This window comes from Erythranthe guttata, chromosome 6 (assembly GCF_056151865.1).
Source record: "Erythranthe guttata isolate IM_541 chromosome 6, IM_541, whole genome shotgun sequence".
In the NCBI taxonomy this organism is placed as follows: domain Eukaryota; kingdom Viridiplantae; phylum Streptophyta; class Magnoliopsida; order Lamiales; family Phrymaceae; genus Erythranthe; species Erythranthe guttata.
In genome coordinates this window covers 4,506,450-4,528,203 of record NC_142538.1, presented here as the reverse complement: position 1 = coordinate 4,528,203, position 21,754 = coordinate 4,506,450, and the positions used below count along the sequence as shown (strand labels likewise).

The 21,754-nt window shown below is 40.4% G+C and overlaps 1 protein-coding gene and 2 long non-coding RNA genes across 3 annotated transcripts; 1 reads left to right on the top strand and 2 right to left on the bottom strand.

Moving 5' to 3' along the window:
* Positions 1-462: 462 nt before the first annotated feature.
* On the top strand, positions 463-2,582 carry LOC148769931 (uncharacterized). The gene is made up of 2 exons (XR_016031731.1): positions 463-830; positions 1,704-2,582. It is a non-coding gene; the product is annotated as an uncharacterized LOC148769931 (long non-coding RNA).
* Positions 2,583-3,115: 533 nt separating this feature from the next.
* On the bottom strand, positions 3,116-4,105 carry LOC148769930 (uncharacterized). Its single transcript, XR_016031511.1, has 2 exons — positions 3,790-4,105; positions 3,116-3,313 (listed from the first exon to the last, which is right to left on the bottom strand). It is a non-coding gene; the product is annotated as an uncharacterized LOC148769930 (long non-coding RNA).
* A 2,618-nt stretch (positions 4,106-6,723) lies between these two features.
* On the bottom strand, positions 6,724-20,972 carry LOC105956038 (uncharacterized). The gene is made up of 9 exons (XM_088818853.1): positions 20,967-20,972; positions 20,840-20,854; positions 20,407-20,729; positions 19,731-19,836; positions 19,540-19,595; positions 8,176-8,787; positions 7,905-8,013; positions 7,457-7,509; positions 6,724-6,973 (listed from the first exon to the last, which is right to left on the bottom strand). The coding sequence occupies exons 1-5, from the start codon at positions 20,970-20,972 to the stop codon at positions 19,572-19,574; spliced, it is 474 nt and encodes a 157-aa protein (XP_088674979.1). The 3' UTR covers positions 6,724-6,973; positions 7,457-7,509; positions 7,905-8,013; positions 8,176-8,787; positions 19,540-19,571.
* Positions 20,973-21,754: the final 782 nt, after the last annotated feature.

Genomic DNA, 21,754 nt, shown 5'->3' with positions numbered 1-21,754 from the left:
ACTTTTGTATAGTGTCGTATAATGTAGATTGTGAAACAATCAATGCACAGCACATCACATCACGTAAATGAAATGTTCATTTAATTAATTAATTAATATTATATTGTAAGTGGAGTAGTTCAAGATTTGAAGTCATCCTTTAATAGGGTGGCCGGCCTGTTATTTCATAAACATATGAGTAATACCCACTCTAATGGGGTTGTCTAGGGTCCGAGAGGGTTGTACTTCTCGGACCGTAAAATATTAAATCTGATGCGTATAAAATAATTAAAATTTAATCTCAACCATCAATTTTATGTACGACCTATATACGACCTAGTACGATACTAAAGAATTGAAAATTAATGTACGAACCCAATAAAAACACATCGTACCTCATCGTACACCCATCGTACATTATATAAATTACTTAATTAGCCTTCTATATTCAAATCGATTAATTAAAATCCCATTAAAAAATATTTTAATAAACATAATCAATTAATCAAAACTCCAAACGTTCTTCTCAATTAAAATGTCTGTTGATCGACATTAAGCGAAACTGAAAGTTTTCTTCGTTGTTTCATCGTCTCGCCGGCCCTCTCAATATTTTTCGATCACCAAGAGAACAGATGAAAGTTGGAATCGTGTCTGGAATATGGTGTAATTCAAGGCCGTTTTCTCGCGATTTTGTATATCCAAGCTTAGATTTGCGCTCCCACTATCCATGGGAAGTCTCAAAATCAGAAAAATCAGAAGCAAAAGGGTCTTCTTCTTCACTTGCAACTCCTAGTTTGAAAGATTCCAAAGAAAACGTAGAGGTAGAGGGAACCCTACAATGGCGGATTCAGGTATACTTCCTACTTCCTCTGTACTTAAAAATAATGAATCGTCTCCTAGGACTTTGGGTTGTTCTGATACTGAAGAGAAACAGGGAGAATTGGTTGAATTTTGAAAAGTGTGTGGAGAAAGGTGAAATACTGGTAGTCAAAGTGTTCGAATATATGCCTCAGAAAAAACGAGGTCCATAAGAGGGAAGTACAACCAAAACTCATTGCCTTTTAAATCGAGACTAGTTTTGCCCATTATGATGATTCGGGAATTTTAATGATAGCAACAACAACAAGGTTATTGACATGTTCTCTGTTCATTTTGTTTTTTCAATTTCTTGGTCATATGGTACCAGTTGATTTATGGGTAATGTTTTCACATCGGTTAGGAAAGCCTAGCTTAACGCTTCTTTATGTTTGTAATCTCCCATTTTTCTTATACATCTCTGCATGAATTCCTAGCGGCACTAGTGGTTATGTGATGCATGAAAATGTATCACCATTCTTCTAGTGGCACACATCCGAGTTTCAAAATTAACTATTGGTTTCAGTTTTTCGACATCAATGATCTTCTACAAGTTTTGTCCTCTTGTCCTAGAACAAGGAATTTTGAGCCGCAAATACGAAAACCACGTAAGGGTAGGAATTGCTGGGTCAGACTGCATGTATGGTTACCGACTTACCGTATGCAGTTTACTCAAACTTAATCTTTTTGTATGTTACCTATGAATGGACTTATTAGTATGGCTTGAAGCTGTGTAATCGTGGCTTTGGCAACGCAAGTTGAACATCTATTTTTTTTTCTTTCTAAAAGATGTTCCCTGGCATTTTTATTTCATACATCGTCATCGAATTTTGATTGAATTTGTGAATTAACAGTTCATATAAATGCAGGAAATGACATTTGAAGAGTATATGAATCTTCTGGAGGACAAAGCCAAATAAGGTTGTGAAGCTGCTAATGACAAAGGTGGGCAGACTTATGAATCGGTAAAAGACACTATCTTCGAAAACCTTGAAGCGGCCAAGGATAAGTCGCTCGATATTAAAGACAATTGTCGTTCGAATAATGCAATAGTCAATATGCATGTATTCTCTGTTGCAGTTGTGTGGTGAAAGAAACATATGAAATAATTTCTTCTTAGACAGAAGCAATAATAGCTTCGGTTGCACGATTTTCCTCTTTGAGCTGGGATTTTTTTTTTTTTTTGGTTTGTTTATATGTTCGTTACTAAAATTGGAATTATGGAAGAAGATTGGTTTACAGAGGATAAAATGGAGGGATTATGCCGAATCTCTGTTCCAGTCTCCTGCCAGCCTTAGTCCAAAGACAGATGAGATCAGTGTGAAGTGCAACATCTCCCCTCTCTTGTAACAATCTTAAGCACCCCGTGGATTTTCAAGATAGCAAATAAAATAATGGTTTTCCAATTTTCCATCAAAAGCGAAGCAGGTTTAGAGAGATTTTAAGTTTTCGGACCTGAAGTTTACTTGCCTCTCCTCTCAGTTACTTCATCAATAGAAGACAACAAAATGGGTTTGATCTTTTTGGATAGCTGCTCTTGTCCTCGCATTATATATGGGATGTTCATTCTTTTCCTTTGTCTTTTTTAACTCTGTAATAATTTTGGGAAATCTCTTTGATATCGAAAAATCTTCTTTATTATGATTTTTAATTACTTAGTTTATTATCTTGAAGTTGTGTAAATTGATTTGTCTTGAAATTTTCCGGCATTAATTTTGGTTATTGAAGTCCCGAAGGTTTTGGATTCATATATGTATTATGTTATTCCAATGATGTTTTTCTCCCTTGAACATGTGCATATGCTATTAGGCTAAAAATGCTATTTATTGTGTTCATGTACAAGGCATGTAATAGACATATATATGAGAAAAGTGGAAGTATCTACTAAACAACCCATTTGAATCTGATCAAGTGTCTACGAAACCAACTGGCCAATTCAGTAGATGCCAAAGCAACGCATCACAGTACTTTGGGAGCTACTGTTGGGAAATCTACCATTTACTATTTTGCTGACTTGACATGGAATTTTTGGAGAATTGTATCTTTCAATGATAGGTAAAGATAAGTGTTAAGTTGTAAATTCTAGTACAAATTTGAGTTAAATTAATCTATCTAACATGATTTTTGTAAGTGTTTTTTTTTTTTTTTTATAGGCGAGTTTTTGAATATTGCAGGCGGTATTGTCAACGACTCAAGATAATGTCTTTTTAACATTTTGCCAAATACTTGATGATCTATCACTTCATGCTTAGTAAAACTGGTGGAGGTCGTTAGGATCTAATTTCATAAGAATAAGTTTTAGTAGCGTACTATCATTTTAAAAGATAGACATTTTCATAAATTACACAGAATCTAGTATTCTAGTTCACATATTAAGGTGAAAATGCAACAACTTGAAGTATCTTGCTTGTCATAAAATTAAAGTTTGCTTTCAATTCTTCTTTGTTCATCTTTCTGATCTTGACGCTATATATAGAACCTGTCAAAAACACAACAAAAAGCAAAGTGAATAACAATATATATGACGCTAGAGAGAGACTAGCTTTCTGTTGGAATGAAGGTACTATTCGTACTAATTGAACTTTCATTGTCTTATTTATCGTGATTATGAGAATTTAATCAACGGGATATGGTTAATCGCACTCTTTAATTATTGGTGTGATTCATCATCAACTAAGACCAACATATATCCCTAGTGTGACACAAAAAGTGTGGGGAGAATAAGAAAATCAACCAGAAAGTTTATACTTAGCCAGGGAATTGAGACAGGATATTAAAAGGAAATGAAAGGGATGAGTGAATAGTGCAACTCATGAGTTCCCATGTCAAGAAGTTTAGGAGCTTCTACTGTTCTCTGATTATTCACAAACATGACAAATCCATGTCAAATAAAACAAATTCCTCATCCTAAATAATTTATAAAAAAAAAAATCGATTAAGTGCAGATAAATTTACCTAGAACCATTGCAAGGGTAGGCGGTAAGCACAAATCTAAGGTGGAAAAGTCTTCAAAATCTAGAACATCAGACAAGAAAAGTCTTTTAGTTGCTATCCTATGCGACTGTTCACGAATATCCGACAACAATATGTATGACATATAAGGATTCATGGGATGATTTCTTGCTCCAAAGAATTCTGCCGTAAACGGAAGAGTTGACTGATTGACAAATGAAGAAGAAGGTGGAAAAAATTCAATGTCAATGAAAATTAGGGTTTACAGTTTAACAAAGAAGAAGAAGAAATAAATAGTTTGTTCGTATACGTGAGATTTTTGTTTCTTTTAATATATTCTCAAATTTGTAATAACCTTTAAATCATTAATTCTATAATTAGTTTTTAAGTTTAATTGAAATTGGGTTTAGACATAATTGATTTTTTTAATAAAATATTGAAGTTTAATAAAAAGGTGTTTTATGTAATTTTACTTATAAGGTAGGGTTCGTACTTTTTTTATTGGGTACGTACTAATCCTACATGGCGCAATTTTATTGGTTGGTTACGGTCCGAGAAGTACGACCCTCTCGGACCCTAGACAACCCCCACTCTAATTATTAATTAGTAGTATTTGTTTATTGTCATCATCTATATTCTATAATCTATATCATACGTTTGACATGAGACGACGTGTCCAGGTTCAATGTATCTGATTATTCACATTTAATTCAATTTAATTTAATTTGGATCTCTTAAATACTACTAGTAAGTAATTAAATTGAGATCTAGACTATTCCCAATTTGACTTATTATTATCTGCATAATAATTTCCAGCTAAACCATCCTTACACGTTACAAGGACTTAAACTTCTATATATATTATTACTATTACTATTTAACTTCTATTATAATAATAATAATAATAATAATGGGAAGATCGATTGAATTTTTCATGGTTTTTTGTATTGTCGACTTATAATGTAAAATGCGATTATTTTATATGCAAGATTTATAATTATCCATTTTTTTTAGTATAATTAGTACTTGAGTGAGTTTGGACTAAATATTCTTCAGATGCTTGATTGAAATAATTGTGGTCTGAAATTGTATGCACAACTTACAAAATAGGGTCTGAAATTATTTCAATTTTCAAGTAGCTCATGGACCCTTGTGTTATTATGTTGGAGGAAAGAATATTCCATTGAAAGATCCATAAGTGTTTTTTTTTTTTTCTACAATAATGGAGAGTAAAATTATCTCCGATAATAGTTCATGGCGCAATATATTTGCACCTTCAAGACCTCCTTTCGAGTCCAACTTCTTTGTTCGTCGGAAACTCCGTTCGGTGCCAGTATTACTAACTAATCGACTGGAAAAAGATGAAAACAAGATAAAAATCAAGAACTTGGAAAAATAGTGTATTATTGATAATTTAATCGTTGTGATTGTAATCGGGTCTTTACATTTAACTTGTTCACATAGGAAATTTCTTAATAGACCTTTCTATTTTTAGAATCTCTTCACCAATAGAGATTTACTTTTCTAATCTATCTATGGAATGAAAATCTCACGTCTTACTCCGACGGCATCTTGATTCTCTCCGAATCTTTATTTCCCTGACGTCCTTCAATATTTTTGGTAGCGCCCTTTCTGATAGTGAATTCTTCTCTTTTCTAGTGACGAACTATTTGTGGTCTATAACTTTTGATAATAGGTCTTTGACCCCTTAAATCACTTTAATTCTCATGACCCAACTTTGGGAAAAGTTCAACCCAAGTTTGCCGAACTGACCCCTCAATGGTAACATACAAACACCCGTATTGGATATTAGGGTTTTGGGGAGGAAGAAAAAAGAAAACCATGAAAATAGATACTTCTTTACATATAATTTTTATTTAGGCATGGAATTTAAGGCAAATATACAAAACTAATAACATCACGTGTAGTTGTAATTATTTGTAATGGGCTAAAATACCATAATGGGCTTAAATGGGCTTATACTGAGTTCTATATCATTTTATGAATGGCCGGTCTTGAGTTCTTGTCCAATGTATATTGACCGGTCTATAAGTCAACTATTAACCATCGTAAGAGCAACTCCAACATGTTATTAAAGGTTCCTTCGCCCCTACACCCAGTGATAAATATCGGATGGGTTTTTTGCTGTCACGTGTCCTTTTTTTATTTTTTTTAAATCCCTAAAGGTAAACTCTAGCAGGGAATATATTATAAAATACAAAAAAGATACGAGTGGCAGCAGAAGACCTACCCGGTGTTTATCACCGGGTGTAGGGTCGAACAAATCGTTATTAAATGGGTTATCAAACACATTAACCTCCATTTGACTCCCCAAATTTAAAAACTCTCTCCTTCAATGGGGTTATTAAAATAGAGTTATATTTTGATAACTCATCCATCGGGAAGTAAAAATACATCCCAAATAAATAATTATCAAATATTCTCCTGAAAAATAGGAGCACGTGCACTACAAAAAAAAGCATTTTATGTGACAAAAAAATTTGTCGCAACAACCTAAACTTTCGTCACAGAAACGTTTATGTGACAAATTATTTCGTCGCAGCGTTCGTCGCGTAGGGCCTGTCGCGAAAGGTGTCATGTGACAAACGACTGTATTGTCACCAAAGATTGTGACGAAATGTAATTTCGTCACATAGTTGTATGTTTTTGCGACGACATGTTCGTCACATAAACAAATTAAATTTGTCACATCAGGCTTATTTCGTCACAGTAGGTACTCATTTAACTTGTTGTGACAAATTATTTCGTCACATGAACTACAAGATCTAATGAGACAAAAAATTCGTCCCATAAACTGCATTTTTATAATGTAAAATTTACCTGAAAACATAATTTATCATATAATAAATACCCATTTTATTTTTTACTTTTCTAATATACAAAAATAATATAAGTAAACTTTATTGAACTACAGAATTATTCTGAAATTAAAAATACTTATATTGCAATATGTAGTACTATCACACTTACAAAAAACTTCACATTCTAGTTTACATATCAAAAGCTATAAAATGCAAATAAATTCTTCCCATTGGCCTTTCTTTGTGGCCGTAGCTTGACCCATAATTCATTTTCTTTGTTGCAGCTTTATTTCCAGCAATTATTTATAACAGTGAAAACACTCATTTTTCATCCATTACAGAAAGTATTGGTACCTTCTATCAACCTGCACCAACAAAAATTAATCCATAACATAGAAAAGCAGAGACAAATATATATATATATATATATATATATATATATATATATATATATATATATATATATATATATATATATATATATATATATATATATATATATATATATATATATATAATAGAATAAAAATAATTCAGTTTCTCAGCTTCTCAGACCAAAAGATGAACATGAATGAATAGAGTTCTGAAATTTAATGTGAAGAAATCCTCCTCGGACCATCAAACACAAAACAAGACAATAAGTTTCTACTCCTCTCGAGAGCAAAATGCAGCGTTTATAAGATTTTAGCATCAAGATAAATCTAAATCCAACCACAAGCAAAAAGATGCATTGTCTAGAGAGTGCAAGATTAAGATAGAACGCAATTAAAAGTAAATGATAAATGGCTCCACAACTACTCGACAAAGAAATTGCATTTACGTGAGATAGTAAGGCATGAAACAATCACCTGTCACCAGTTGAGTTGAAACTGACATTTTCAAAAACGCACTCAACAATACCCTGCATTAATAATCATTATATATGTATAAAAATAGACAAATCAATATAGACAGATAGATGATATTAATATAGCTCTTTTCATCTAAACAACATAAATTAATTTAACAAACTCAATCTAGGAAGTCAACTGAGGGTATTATCAATTTTAACGAATGAAAAATGACAACTTACGAGGAAAATCCACATGCTATTTTTTATGATATAACACAAACGACAACCCAAATAATGGCAACACAACTAATGTTTACTAGATTAGTAAGGAGACTCAAGTAGATATAATTAACTAGTATTTTCATATTTTTCACTCTTATCAAACACAAAAAAAATGAAAGTGCATTAATTTTCAATCAAAAGCTTTATACCATGAAGAATTTTGGGCAGTGTTATTCCCTTACATTTTTAGAAACAATTGACACACCAGTCCATCGAGCAGCAAAACACCACTCTATCCAGCAGCAATCCACCATAAATCAACAATCACTAACAATTCCTAGGGTCTTCAATCTGAAAAGACAAGTGGAAAAAGGTAGAACAACAACAAAATAAATAGGAAAAATAGAAGGAAGAGTAACAACCTAATGAACAAAAGGTGAAGCATAGAGAAGAAACTAAAGAAAGAAAAATGCACAAAGAAACATTAAACCAATGTCAAAATTATGGGAATACCTGTACCCTTGTTTTCTTTGTCATTTATTCTTTGAAGTCTTCACTAATCACTAGTGAACTTCCTGAAACCAGAAACTTAAAATTATGATTAGTTTGTGCAACACATGGTTTACTCGCATAATAAATAAGGCGGGAAATTAATAAATGAGAATTAGTTTACTAATTTACTACAATGTTACAACGTATGATAATTAAGCAAAACAATTTTGAAAGAGAAATCAGAAACTTAAAATTTCAGCAGCATTTTTCCATTACATAACTCAAGAAATTACACACACCTATTTATCATCGATAAACCTAGTATTTATTGGTCTACATACTTGAACGTATTGCACATATATGAGAACTAAGAGAGCCATCAAGCCTATGCTACTTTACACTACAGCCCCCTCACTTAATCAAAAAGTTCAAAATTTCATAATAAATCAAAATAGAAAAACAAGAAATTCAACAAAGGAAAAAAGTAAAAAACCCGTTTCTGCGCGTTGGTTTTAGTAGCTGTTGAATTACGATCCGAGGATTCTAATCAACAACGATAATGAATAATGTTTCACTGTATTAGCAGCCTCCACTTTGAAAGCTATTTATCAATATCTTCTTGAATCTGTCCCACTGCAATCACACGTAATGTCGATCTAAATGAATCACTACATTTTACGTTTAATTAAATAAGATTAGAATATATATATATATATATATATATATATATATATATATATATATATATATATATATATATATATATATATATATATATATACGTGATACGGGCTTGTTTGACAATTAATAAATAAACATAAGCCCATTAGGGTAAGCCCAATATGATAGGCCCATAATGAAGAACCCATGATGCCGTAGCTCGGTCCTATGAGCGAGGTCGTCATATGGCGCGAACCTCGGAACTACGTGGGAGTACCTTAACTCGCTAGCCCAATACCAAAACGCGGTAAGGCGAGCCCAGGACAATATAGGCCCAAGATACATGACTTGGGGGAAAGGGGAAACCCTAAAAAAGGAAAGCCTTGGAAGCCAAGCTTTCCTCATCTATAAATAAGAGAATCAACATACACACACAGGGGATTTTTACACTAATCACTATTACATTGCATATACATTTTTCTCTTCTATTCCGATCACTGACTTGATCGTCGGAGCTTTCCCGCCGGGAACCCCTCCCGGCGTTGCAGGTTTATTCATCCGGAGTACGGACGGAGCTGGCTTGAGGAAGACGAAGACCTACGGACCAAATCAAGTGGCGCCGTCTGTGGGAAAATCTTGAAGTTTTGGGAAAACAGCTTCCGGGAAAAATCAGATCTACCCCCGGAAGTCCAGATCTGAGCTAAGAACGTGGAGAAAAAATGGAAGGAGAAGACACGGTTACCCGAAACCTACAGAAGGAGCTGGAAGCAGCAGCTCACGATACACCTGGCATTGATCCGCCGCCTGCCTCGAGGGAGAAGTCCGGGTGCAGCCTGCTCACGCCCGAGAAAGAGAGACGAGTCCCTCTCTTTTCAGGAAGCCCTTCTTTTGAATTTCAGAGCGCTGGAGCTGCTTCGAAAAGGCCGGCTACAGCACCGGCTCCCCCCCTGATGAGCGCACGTACACCCGAGATGAAGTAGAAGTCATGATCACCACGGCCATCCGCAATTACGCCCAATCCTTACCTCAGGATAACCGACCCAAAAGGGACCTGAGACGCTCTCTGAACGAGGGGCGAACTGATGATGAAGGCGACAGTTATTCGGAAAATCGAGGAGGCGACAGTCATGGAGTCAGGACCGAGGTAGACAGCCTGAGACGTGATATGAACGAATTAAAGGCCTTACGGAACAGGTCAATGCGAGATCTCGTGGGGTCTAGCCCTTTCGCAAAACACCTCGATGACGACCCCATACCCGCTAGCTACCGACCCATTTCGTTCGAGTACAATGGCACATCGGATCCCGCCGAACACCTAAGCCGTTTCAACAATACGGCATCACTTCATCAGCTCACGGAAGGGGTGAGATGTCGTGCCTTTGCCACCACCCTAGCCGGGCCTGCGCAGGCCTGGTTCGGTTTGTTGCCTTCCGGGAGCATGCAATCTTTCGAACAATTTGCTAAGGCCTTCATGAACCAGTTCGCCAGCTCGAAAAAGTGCAAGAAAACCTCCCTATCGTTGTTCAGCATCCGCCAGAAGGAGAAGGAAAGCCTCAGGAGTTACATCAAACGGTTTACCTCGGCCACCCTGGAAGTCCCGACTACCAGTGACGAGGTGCTCATGGCGGCCCTTTCACAAGGGCTGAGAGATGATGAATTTTTCCGAGCTCTAGCGCTGGAGCCATCACCTGATTTCGATAACTTATTAGAAAGGGCATCTAGGTTCATTAACTTAGAAGAAGCCCGCCAACAGAAAGTGGAGGAATCTCACCAAGCCACGAATGTACGGGTCAGCGAAGTAAAGAGAGGCAAGGAGCCCATGTTACCTCGCAGGGATGCCAATATTCCTAGTCGGAGTATTGTCCCGGATGCTAAGGGATCTCGGTTCCAATCATACCAGCCCCTTACAGCTCCTCTATCCCAGGTGCTATACGCGATCGAGAAGAGAGCCGATCTGCGGTGGCCTCGAACTGCTCGCGGAGCCCCCCGTCGAGATCCGACATTGGGTACTTTCTGCCGTTTTCATAACGAATACGGACATACGACCGACGACTGCGCACATCTGAAAGACGAAGTGGAACGTCTCATCAGGGATAACAAGATTGGGGATTTTGTGAAGATAGATTCACCTCGGGGGCAAAAACGTGAAGCCCAGTTCGGGAACCCGCCACGAGCACCGCCCCCACCGCCAGCGCCGAAAAGAGGGTACATTCAGATGATTTCAGGAGGTCCTACAGGAGGGGATACTCACCGGGCTAGGAGACGTCATCTCGGTAGCCTAAAAAATAATCATGAAGTTTGCCAAATTTCTACACCGAAGTATCGTCACTATCCCACTATTTCGTTCAGTCCTGAAGATGAAACAGACCTAGACGATTTTCACTGTGATCCTCTCCTCATCACGATTAACGTGGGAGGATACGACGTCGCTCGCGCCTTCGTTGATCCCGGAAGTTCGGTGGACGTCATATCTTACGAGTGCTTCCTTCAAATGGAGCTTGACCTCCCGGTTTTCCCCGTCACCACAGCGATATTTGGGTTCACAGGAGGGTCCCTGACGCCGATTGGACAAGTTAAAATCCCTGTCACTATAGGAACCCCACCTCGAACACGCACTCAAACTGTCAATTTTGTCATCGTCGAAGGGTCGCCGACCTCGTATAACATCGTGATAGGACGACCAATGTTACATACCTTTCGGGCGGTCCCTTCGACCATTCATCAAAAGCTTAAGTTCCCAGTTGATGGGATGGTGGGAGAGGTCAGGGGCGACCAAACCCAATCGAGATCGTGTTATGTCGAAATGGTTAAGATAGCAGAGAAAGGCCGACGCGATACCCTCACCAAAGAAGATTTGGGAGACGAGAAGCGTCCCCGAGTTGACCCAGAGGATAAAGTTAATCATGTGCAACCTATGGACGAATTGATGACGATCGACCTCGTCCCAGGCATGATGAAACAAACCCGGATCAGTAAGGATCTAGAACCACCTCTCCGAGACGAGTTGATAGCATTATTACGGTCTAATGAAGACATCTTTGCTTGGCAACCAAGTGACTTGACCGGTATATCGCCGCGAACGGCTGTACACAGGCTCAATTTACGGCCTGAGTGCAGGCCTGTCAAGCAAAAACGGCGACACTTCGGTATCGAAAAGGACGAAATCATACAGAAGGAAGTGCAGCGACTTCTGGAAATCGGGCATATCCGAGAAATCCAGTTCCCCACATGGCTGTCCAATGCGGTATTAGTACAGAAAGCCAATGGCCAATGGCGAATGTGTATCGATTTCAGGGACTTAAACAAGGCTTGCCCAAAGGACGATTATCCCTTACCTCGCATAGATCAGCTTGTAGATGCCACCGCTGGATGCGAGCTACTTAGTATGATGGATGCCTCGCAGGGATACCACCAAATTCCGCTAGACGAAAAGGACCAGCCAGCAGTAAGTTTTGTCACCGCCACGGGGACTTACTGTTACGTGGTGATGCCTTTCGGCCTGAAAAACGCAGGAGCCACGTATCAACGATTGATGGATAGGATGTTTCGGGCCCAACTCGGACGCAACATTGAGGTCTATGTTGATGACATGTTAGTTAAAAGCAAGAGGCGCTCTACGCATCTCGCCGACCTAGCTGAGACCTTTGCAACTCTTCGTTTATATGGAATGAAGTTGAACCCTGCTAAGTGTGCATTCGCAGTACAAGCTGGAAAGTTCCTGGGATACATTGTTAATCGGGAAGGCATCAAGGTAAATCAAGATAAAGTGGAGGCCGTACTTCAGATGACACCTCCTCGTTCCATCAAGGAAGTCCAATCCTTGGCAGGAAAAGTTGTAGCCCTAGCTCGGTTTATATCACGAATGGCTGATAAGAGCCTGCCTTTCTTCAAAGTACTAAGGAAAACAGCTCAGTTCGAATGGACCACCGAATGCCAGCTCGCATTCGAAGCATTAAAACGATCTCTTACTTGCCTGCCGATCCTTAGCACCCCCGAAAAGGGTGAAACCCTGTTTGTATACTTGTCAGTGGGTGATGAGTCCATCAGTTCGGTTTTGTTTAAAGAAGTTAATAATCAACAAAGACCGATCTACTATACTAGTAAGATCCTCACTACGTCGGAAAGCCGATATTCTGAAGTCGAGAAAATAGCATACGCGTTGGTCCTCACTACGCGACGACTCCGGCCTTATTTCCTGTCGCATACCATGGTGATCCGCACAAGCTTACCCCTTCGGCAGACCCTAGGTCAACCTACCGCGTCAGGGCGAATTGTTAAATGGGCCATCGAGCTAGGACAGTACGAGATTCAATATCAACCCCGTACCTCGGTCAAAGGACAAGCGCTAGCGGATTTCATCCGAGAAACCACCAGGATACCCATCGAAAAAGAGTGGAAAATTTACGTGGATGGTTCATCGACAACCTCGGGAGCGGGGGCAGGGATAATAGTTATTGATCCCACTGGAACGGAAGTCGAGTTTGCTGTTAGGTTACCTCGGGTCTCCAATAATGAAGCAGAATATGAAGCCTTTATCCGAGGTATGGAGATCGCTCAAGAGCTCGGAGCGCGCGTGGTGCGAATATACTCCGACTCTCAATTGGTAATACACCAACTCGAAGGGGACTACGAAATAAAAAACGATAGAATGAAGAGTTATGTAAATAAAGCCCGAGCTGTGCAAGAAACTTTTGAAGTCTGTACCATGCATCAAATTCCGAGAAACGACAACCAGCGAGCTGACTTCCTCGCTAAAGTCGGGTCGTCAGTTGTCGATTGTATTGAAAGAAAGATCACTATCCTTATTGCCCCTACCCCAACACCGGGCATAATGGTAATAGACGAAGAGCCCGATTGGAGAACGCCTTTGTTCAAATACTTCAGAGGAGAGCGAGTTGGCACCAAGAGAGAGCAGCACCGCTTGGCATATAAGGCAAGGCACTTTTTCGTACGGCATGGGACATTATATAAAAGAAACTTCACCACGGTAGATGCAAGGTGTTTGGGAAAGCAGGAGATAAAGCATGTTCTGGATGAAGTACATCGAGGTGGTTGTGGTGAGCATGGAGGAGCTCGGGCCCTCATGCAGAAACTACATCGGGCCGGATATTACTGGCCTGGCATGAAGAAGGACACGCACCGATATGTTCAACACTGCATACAATGCCAAAAATATGCCTCGCTCATCCACAAGCCGGGGGAGGAAATGACCATCATGAGTGCTCCATGCCCTTTCGCCCAATGGGGAATCGACCTGGTGGGGCCATTCCCTCAAACCACGGGTCGGAAAAAGTTCATCATTGTCGCGGTAGACTACTTTACTAAGTGGGTCGAAGCTGAAGCCCTATCGAAAATCTCAGAAGACGAGGTCATGCACTTCATTTGGAAAAATATCTGCTGTCGCTTTGGCCTACCTCGAAGCCTTGTATCGGACAACGGCACTCAGTTCAACGGCAAGAAAATCCGAGCGTGGTGCGAAGAGATGAAAATTACACAAAAATTTGTAGCAGTAGCGCACCCCCAGGCCAATGGACAAGTGGAGTCCGTAAACCGGAGCATTGTCAATGGATTGAAAAAAAGGTTAGACGAGCTAGGTGGAAGTTGGGTAGACGAGTTACCCCCCGTCCTCTGGTCTTACCGGACTACAACCAAAGCAGCTACTGGCGAAACACCGTTCCGGTTAACCTATGGAACTGAAGCAGTTATACCGGTCGAAGTGGCAATGGACACGCTCCGCATCGCCGCATTTGACGAAGTAACAAATGATGATGCTTTAAGATCACAGCTGGACGAAGTTTTCGATCTCCGGGAAACGGCGTATTTGCACATGGAAAGAAGTAAAAACTTGATCAAAGCTCGGTATGATCAGGGGGTGCGGTCCCGCTCATTCCAGCTCGGAGACCTCGTCTTGCGACGAGCTGACGCGCTAAAACACACGGGAAAGTTGGAGGCTAATTGGGAAGGACCATACACAGTTACCAGGTGTTTGGCCGGCGGAGGATATGAGTTGGCAGACATCGACGGGAAGCCGTTACCTCGGGCTTGGAACATAATACATCTGAAACGCTTCTTCGCGTAAAAAAAAAAAAAAAAAAAAAAAAAAAAAAAAAAAAAAAAAAAAAAAGAGAAAGGAGATCGAGGCAATTACGCCAGCGAAATCGAGACACACCTTGTACAGGCAAAACAACCATTAATAAACATCCATTTTCCGATCTGGGCTAGGCCCCGTGGTTTTTTCTCTCCTTATTTGGAGGGTTTCCACGTTAAAAAATCCTTGTGTTATTTATTTAAGTTTTCATTGTGGCGTTAACTCGCGTGTTTTACTGTGGCGTTAACTCGCGTGTTTTACTGTGGCGTTAACTCGCGTGTTTCATTGTGGCGTTAACTCGCGTGTTTTACTGTGGCGTTAACTCGCGTGTTTTACTGTGGCGTTAACTCGCGTGTTTCATTGTGGCGTTAACTCGCGTGTTTTACTGTGGCGTTAACTCGCGTGTTTCATTGTGGCGTTAACTCGCGTGTTTTACTGTGGCGTTAACTCGCGTGTTTTACTGTGGCGTTAACTCGCGTGTTTCATTGTGGCGTTAACTCGCGTGTTTCATTGTGGCGTTAACTCGCGTGTTTTACTGTGGCGTTAACTCGCGTGTTTCATTGTGGCGTTAACTCGCGTGTTTTACTGTGGCGTTAACTCGCGTGTTTTACTGTGGCGTTAACCCGCGTGTTTCATTGTGGCGTTAACTCGCGTGTTTCATTGTGGCGTTAACTCGCGTGTTTTACTGTGGCGTTAACTCGCGTGTTTCATTGTGGCGTTAACTCGCGTGTTTTACTGTGGCGTTAACTCGCGTGTTTCATTGTGGCGTTAACTCGCGTGTTTCGTTGTGGCGTTAACTCGCGTTTTCGTAAGCAAAATATTATGAGTGGGTGCTAAGTTAAAATATAGGAATGGTACAAGATTGAACTAATGGATGAGCTTAAGGAATAAAACACCACTGGAGATCAGTGAGGGTATTGACAGACTAAGTCTGAAGTCCAAAACAACAAAGACATAAAAGCGAATAAAGACGTTTCAAGCATATGGAAAAACGGAGAAATTGTTAAGGGTACATGACAAAAGGAAATAAAGGGAGTAATATTCGAGAAATACATATTCAAAGTACAAAACATAAAAAATGGTTAAGTCTTTTTGGCCTTCACTTCGGAACTGCTTCACTCTGATTCTCAGCATCCGGAGGGGGCGGCGAAACGAGGCTTGGTTGTGCCTCTTCGGAACTAACCACCGTCCCAAGGACCCCGATGTCTCCGGCGAAGTCGGTAATAGCCCCTTGCCGGGAGAATTCTTCAACGAGGCCTTGATAAACCGGCCTCCACCACTCTAAGTTGGGATCCTCGTTTACATCCCCCTCAAAACCCGGAATCACGTCGTCAGGGAGGTCCTCTGCCAGTTCATTTTCCACCAACGGGAACTCGATGCCGGCACCGCCTAACCTCTTCCGAACAGCCGCAACCGCCGACGAAAAGAAGAAACGAGCTAAGCCTGAAGCTTCTCGAGTAAACGTGGTGGAACGCCACAATCGGTGAAAGAAGCGGCGAACAAACTCCTCGATGAAGCGAAGGCCCTCAGGCGACCCCGGGAACAACCTTTGCCCCTCTTTCACCCCTTCGGTGAAATTGGTGGAGGCTTGTACTCCAGCCGCGAACAGCTCGTTGGAAAGCCCCTTAGCTTTCTCCTCCAAACTGGCATTATGGGATACAAGGGAGTCTTTTTCAGCCTCGAGGATTTTTTCTCTCTCTTTCAGCCTCTTCACTTCGGCAAACAGCCCCTCCTTCGAGGACTCCGACACTCCCAAACTCTCCTTCAAGCCCCGGACTTCCTTCCGGAGCTGCATCACCTCTTTCCTCTGGTTATCATACGCCTCGCGTGAAACATCATCCCACCCCAGGGGACCCGAAAAGGCGATGGCGAATTGCTGCACTCACAAAGAGGTTAAATGGAGTTAATCTTAAATACAAGATGCTATGGCAAAAACCAATTCACAAGAACCGCGTGAAACAAACCTGTGTAATGTTATGAAGAAGCAACTCAAGTCGGTCGCCCTTACTCATTTGCCCGAAGTGGGCGACATCGGTGGGGAATGCCAAGGACCGGCACGCAGCAATAGCGTTTTCAGCATTCCGGCAGAGGTACAGTCCAAAGTCGGCCGGTAAAGATGACCCAGCCGCCCCAAGGGCCAGCTCAGACCTCCGTTTCTTCGGAGCAGGTTCTTTCTCTACCACCTCTTCGGTCGAAGAAGGAGGCGGTGACGGGGCGAGAACTATCGCGGAGGATTGTTTAGGAGGTTCAGAGTCCTCAGTTCGCGAAGCAGGTCCACCACGGGCGCGAGGAGGAGCGGCGTTTTTCTTCGATGGCCTGGGCCTTAGAGCCCCTTCCTCCGAGGGTCTTTTCTCGGATTCAGCGATTAGAGGGCGCTGAAATTCAGACGCCTCGAACCCAGGTTCCGGATCGGAGGGACGGGTAGCCGGCTTGTCACCTCGGAACATCCTCTTCATCCTTAGATCTACGCACCAAAACAAACGGGCAAGGGAGATACGTGGGTGAGATACAAGACATACAAGTACATAACTAGCGAAACAACAAAAAACAAACCGACCGAAGTAAGACAACGAGTCGAGGTAAAAATTAGTGTTATAACCAAACCCACCTAAATCTTCCCGAGTTAGAGAATACGTGCCGTTGTCGTGAAAACGAAAGTGGCGAAGCATTGGCGGAAAGCTGGTGAGGCTATCCGGGACGCCGTGGCTCGGTTGAAAGTGGGATATCATTTTTAACAAACAATCGTCAACCGCCAAAGGTTTCCCCCTTTTCTTTTCAGGCAGGGTGGCGAGCCAAGGACACAAATAGGGCGTGTCGACAGGATTTCTGGCAAAGAAATAATGACCTTGCCACCCATCGGTTTTATTAGGTGGCATCAGAATCTTAAAACCCGGTCGAGCCGAGATAGAGATATGGAAAGGACTCGAATTCTTTAATACCATCACACTCCGGAAGCGAGCTGGTGTAGGAATCACCCCCGACCAGGCGCACAGCATGCGGAATCCGGTCATAATTATTATGGCATGGGGGTGGAATTGGTTAAGGGACACGTTACATAATTGGGCAATCTCGGAAAACCAGGGCGAGATAGGAAAAGATAGACCGAAGTAGAATTGCTCCGAAAACCAAGTACTAAAACCTAAAGGAGGGTTTAGAGGGCGATCATCTCGCGAAGGAAGAATCAATTCGACATCGGTAGGGAGGCCTATGTCGCGAACTAAGTTATTTAGATCTGTCTCGCTTAAAGTACTAGGTCCCCATTGGTCATCCAAATCTCGTCCTTCAGATAGGGAAGGAGAACCGCTCCTCGCAGAAGACGAAACCTCTTTTCTGCCCCTCTTCTTGGGCCGTTCTAAGAGTTTGCCCGAGGGGGAGAAGTAGGGTCCCTCCTCCGACGAGGAAGAGATAGAAAAAGCGGGGTTTTCACCCTCCTCCCCGGAGGGCATTTTTTGGCCGAAAGGATCGGGAGAACGGGCAGACATTATCAATTCGAAGAGTAAAGGCGGGGGAAATAAGAGATGGGGGAAAGAAGTAGTACCTTTGTCGGGGAAGAAAATGGGCACGAAGGATAAGATCTCTGTCTCGGAAAAGCAGGTTCGCCGGAGAAGAAATAATAAGAGAAGAGAAAGCACAAGGGTGAAAAAAGGAAAAAACTTAAAAAATGGCAAGGACCAGGTATTTATAGAAGAAGGAAAAGGAGAAAGCTCGATCGTGACCGTCTATTCGGATGGACAAGATTCAAAGTAGGTCTCCCCGAATCCGATGCAAGAGGCGTCGATTGGACTCCCCTAGTAATGACCTAGGAAAGAGAAAAAACCAATCATAACCGCCCATCCGAACGGACAGGATTTAATGCAAATTACCTCGAACCTAGCACGAAAAGCGCTGATGGAAATCTTCTCATAATGACCTAGGGAACTTGAACCGACCACGCGGGGTGTCAGAGCAATTAATGAAAGGGAAAGGAAGAGAGGCTGCGTATGCCGACATGAATCAAGTACGAAGTGCGAACTGATGCCTCATACTCCATACTTATAAAACGAGGTAAAGAAAAGCCGACTTGTTTTATAAATAAGGAGTAGGGGGGAGTAGTTGATACGGGCTTGTTTGACAATTAATAAATAAACATAAGCCCATTAGGGTAAGCCCAATATGATAGGCCCATAATGAAGAACCCATGATGCCGTAGCTCGGTCCTATGAGCGAGGTCGTCATATGGCGCGAACCTCGGAACTACGTGGGAGTACCTTAACTCGCTAGCCCAATACCAAAACGCGGTAAGGCGAGCCCAGGACAATATAGGCCCAAGATACATGACTTGGGGGAAAGGGGAAACCCTAAAAAAGGAAAGCCTTGGAAGCCAAGCTTTCCTCATCTATAAATAAGAGAATCAACATACACACACAGGGGATTTTTACACTAATCACTATTACATTGCATATACATTTTTCTCTTCTATTCCGATCACTGACTTGATCGTCGGAGCTTTCCCGCCGGGAACCCCTCCCGGCGTTGCAGGTTTATTCATCCGGAGTACGGACGGAGCTGGCTTGAGGAAGACGAAGACCTACGGACCAAATCAATACGTGTGTGTGTGTGTGTGTGTGTGTGTGTGTGTGTGTGTGCGTGTGTCTTACCAGCAAGATCGACAACTAAGTTAGCTTGAGCATCAGCTAGCCTCGGAGTTTAAGTCCTTACATAACACATAACGTATGTATATAAGATGTTAGTTAAAAGACTGGTGATGTGAATAGTGGATGTAACGAGAAATTCATGCAAGAATTAAAGATTTAGCGGAAATAAATAAATAAATAATTCCGAGGCTTACCCGTAGAACGTGCATGATTTGGAACTTACTAAAACTACCCATCAATTTCTTTGCCTCGTCGTACAAGAAGTAAATACTTTGGTTTTTAACCTTCCACGCCCTGAACCTGTCCATGAAACCATTGCTTAGAAATAAAATTGGTAATAAAAAGATCAAATGTATAGTAACTGTTTGAAAAAAGAATATTTGACGAACATGCATCAGACAAGTCGTAGATGTTAAATTTTTTTTTTCTGAAAATTAAATTTAATAAACACTTAGAGTAGATGTTGCGAATCTAATGTGCTTTTATGTTTTCATTATTTTCAGAGGGAAAAAAATAAATATTTGATAATTGATTTTTTTAAAGCCGTTCTACAGATGACTTTGCAAAGAGGGGTAAAACATGCAATTCATGGATACCAAACTTGATTTCAAATATCAAAACACCCTTACATCAATTTTTTATAGGCGATTTTAGAAAACCTAATTTAATTCCGAACCTAAAATCACTTGATTAGGTTTCAAAAATAAAATCATAAACCTGCTTAACTTAATTTTGAGAACATAACTAAATTCTGGCCTTTTTATGCAAATAACCTAACATTCCATTGAAGAAATGGAGAGAAGAAAACGGGAGAGGTGGAGTTAGAGTGAAGAGGGGGAGATGGAGAGAAAAATAAATTAGTAATTATACCTGAATCGATTGAGATTGGCGGTGGCGAAGGCAAACGAGCCATAGTAATTATACCTGAATCGATTGAGATTGGCGGTGGCGAAGGCAAACGAACACTGGCGGTGGCGAATGAAAACGAACACGGGCGGTGGTGAAGGCAAACGAACACTGGCGGTGGCGAAGGAAAACGAACACTGGCGGTGGCGAAGGCAAACGAACACTGGCGGTGCAACGATGATGGTGGACGCGAAAACCAGATCGAAGAGCAGATCGCTCGGGTAAAGAAAATGAGAAGGAAATAGAAGGGGATTTATGAGAGAGAAAAAAAAAAGAAAGGGATCGGACTAAGTCTAGAAAATTGGGGGAAGATTTTCTAGTAATAAGTAATTTAGATTATTTGTATGTAGCGACGAAATAATTTTGTCACAACAAAAAAAGAATGTGACGAAATTACTTTGTCATGAGAAACCTAAATATTTGTCGCAAGATAGTGCCCGTCAAATGTTTAAAATTTTGTATATTCTATTGTGACGGTTTTTCATTATTGTCACATAAAATGAAGTTTATGTGACGAAATTAACCTTCATCACCTAAAATATTCACTTATGTGACAATGTGAAATTTTGTCATAATATCTCCCTTTATTGTGACAAAATTTGATTTTGTCACAAAAGATTGTCACATAAAATATTTGTTTTTGTAGTGGTGAAAAAAAAAACCTCAAAAAAATTGAGTTTTCTTTTCTTTACGTAAAAATCTCAACAGAATAAAATTAAATTATCTACCCTATTCAACAAATTTCCTCTAGAAAAAAAAATCTCAAAAAAATCTCAACACAATTTTTTTTCTCTCTAGAGTTTCAATAAAGTTCCAAGGAAAAAAAGAATCTCTATGTATATATAATTTTTTTTTCTATTTTCAAAAGGTAAAAACGTGACTAATATTGATTTTGAGGATAGTTTACCAGAAAAATCGGTTTTGTATGATTATTTAAAATGGATTACAAAATAAATAATCATATATTTGTTTGATAATTGTTTTTTGATACTTGTGGTTGGAGTTCACTAGTTGTATAGAGATATCAAAGTATAATCCTGGTTATCAAATGAGTATTAGATAACCCCATTTGATAACAATGGGTTGAAGTTGATCTCATTCATATGATAAAATTTCCATTTGTGAAATCCCTAAATAAATAATGATGATATATCCATAGATTAGAGATTCATTGAGGGAAAGGGTAAGATCCAATTTTTATAGATACTACACTCGTTTGAAATGCATCGGGTGATTATGCACTGTTGATATGTTGGAGATATTAATACTAAATGATACATTTCACTAACAGCTTAAGCTTTTGGTTGAGATG

What these genes read in the sequence shown, in the direction of transcription:
- LOC105956038 (XM_088818853.1), bottom strand. An exon ending in GCCAATCTCAATCGATTCAG is followed by an intron (nt 19,837 to 20,406) that starts GTATAATTACTA and finishes TTTCATGGACAG; the next exon opens with GTTCAGGGCGTGGAAGGTTA. An exon ending in AAATCATGCACGTTCTACGG is followed by an intron (nt 19,596 to 19,730) that starts GTAAGCCTCGGA and finishes GTGTTATGTAAG; the next exon opens with GACTTAAACTCCGAGGCTAG.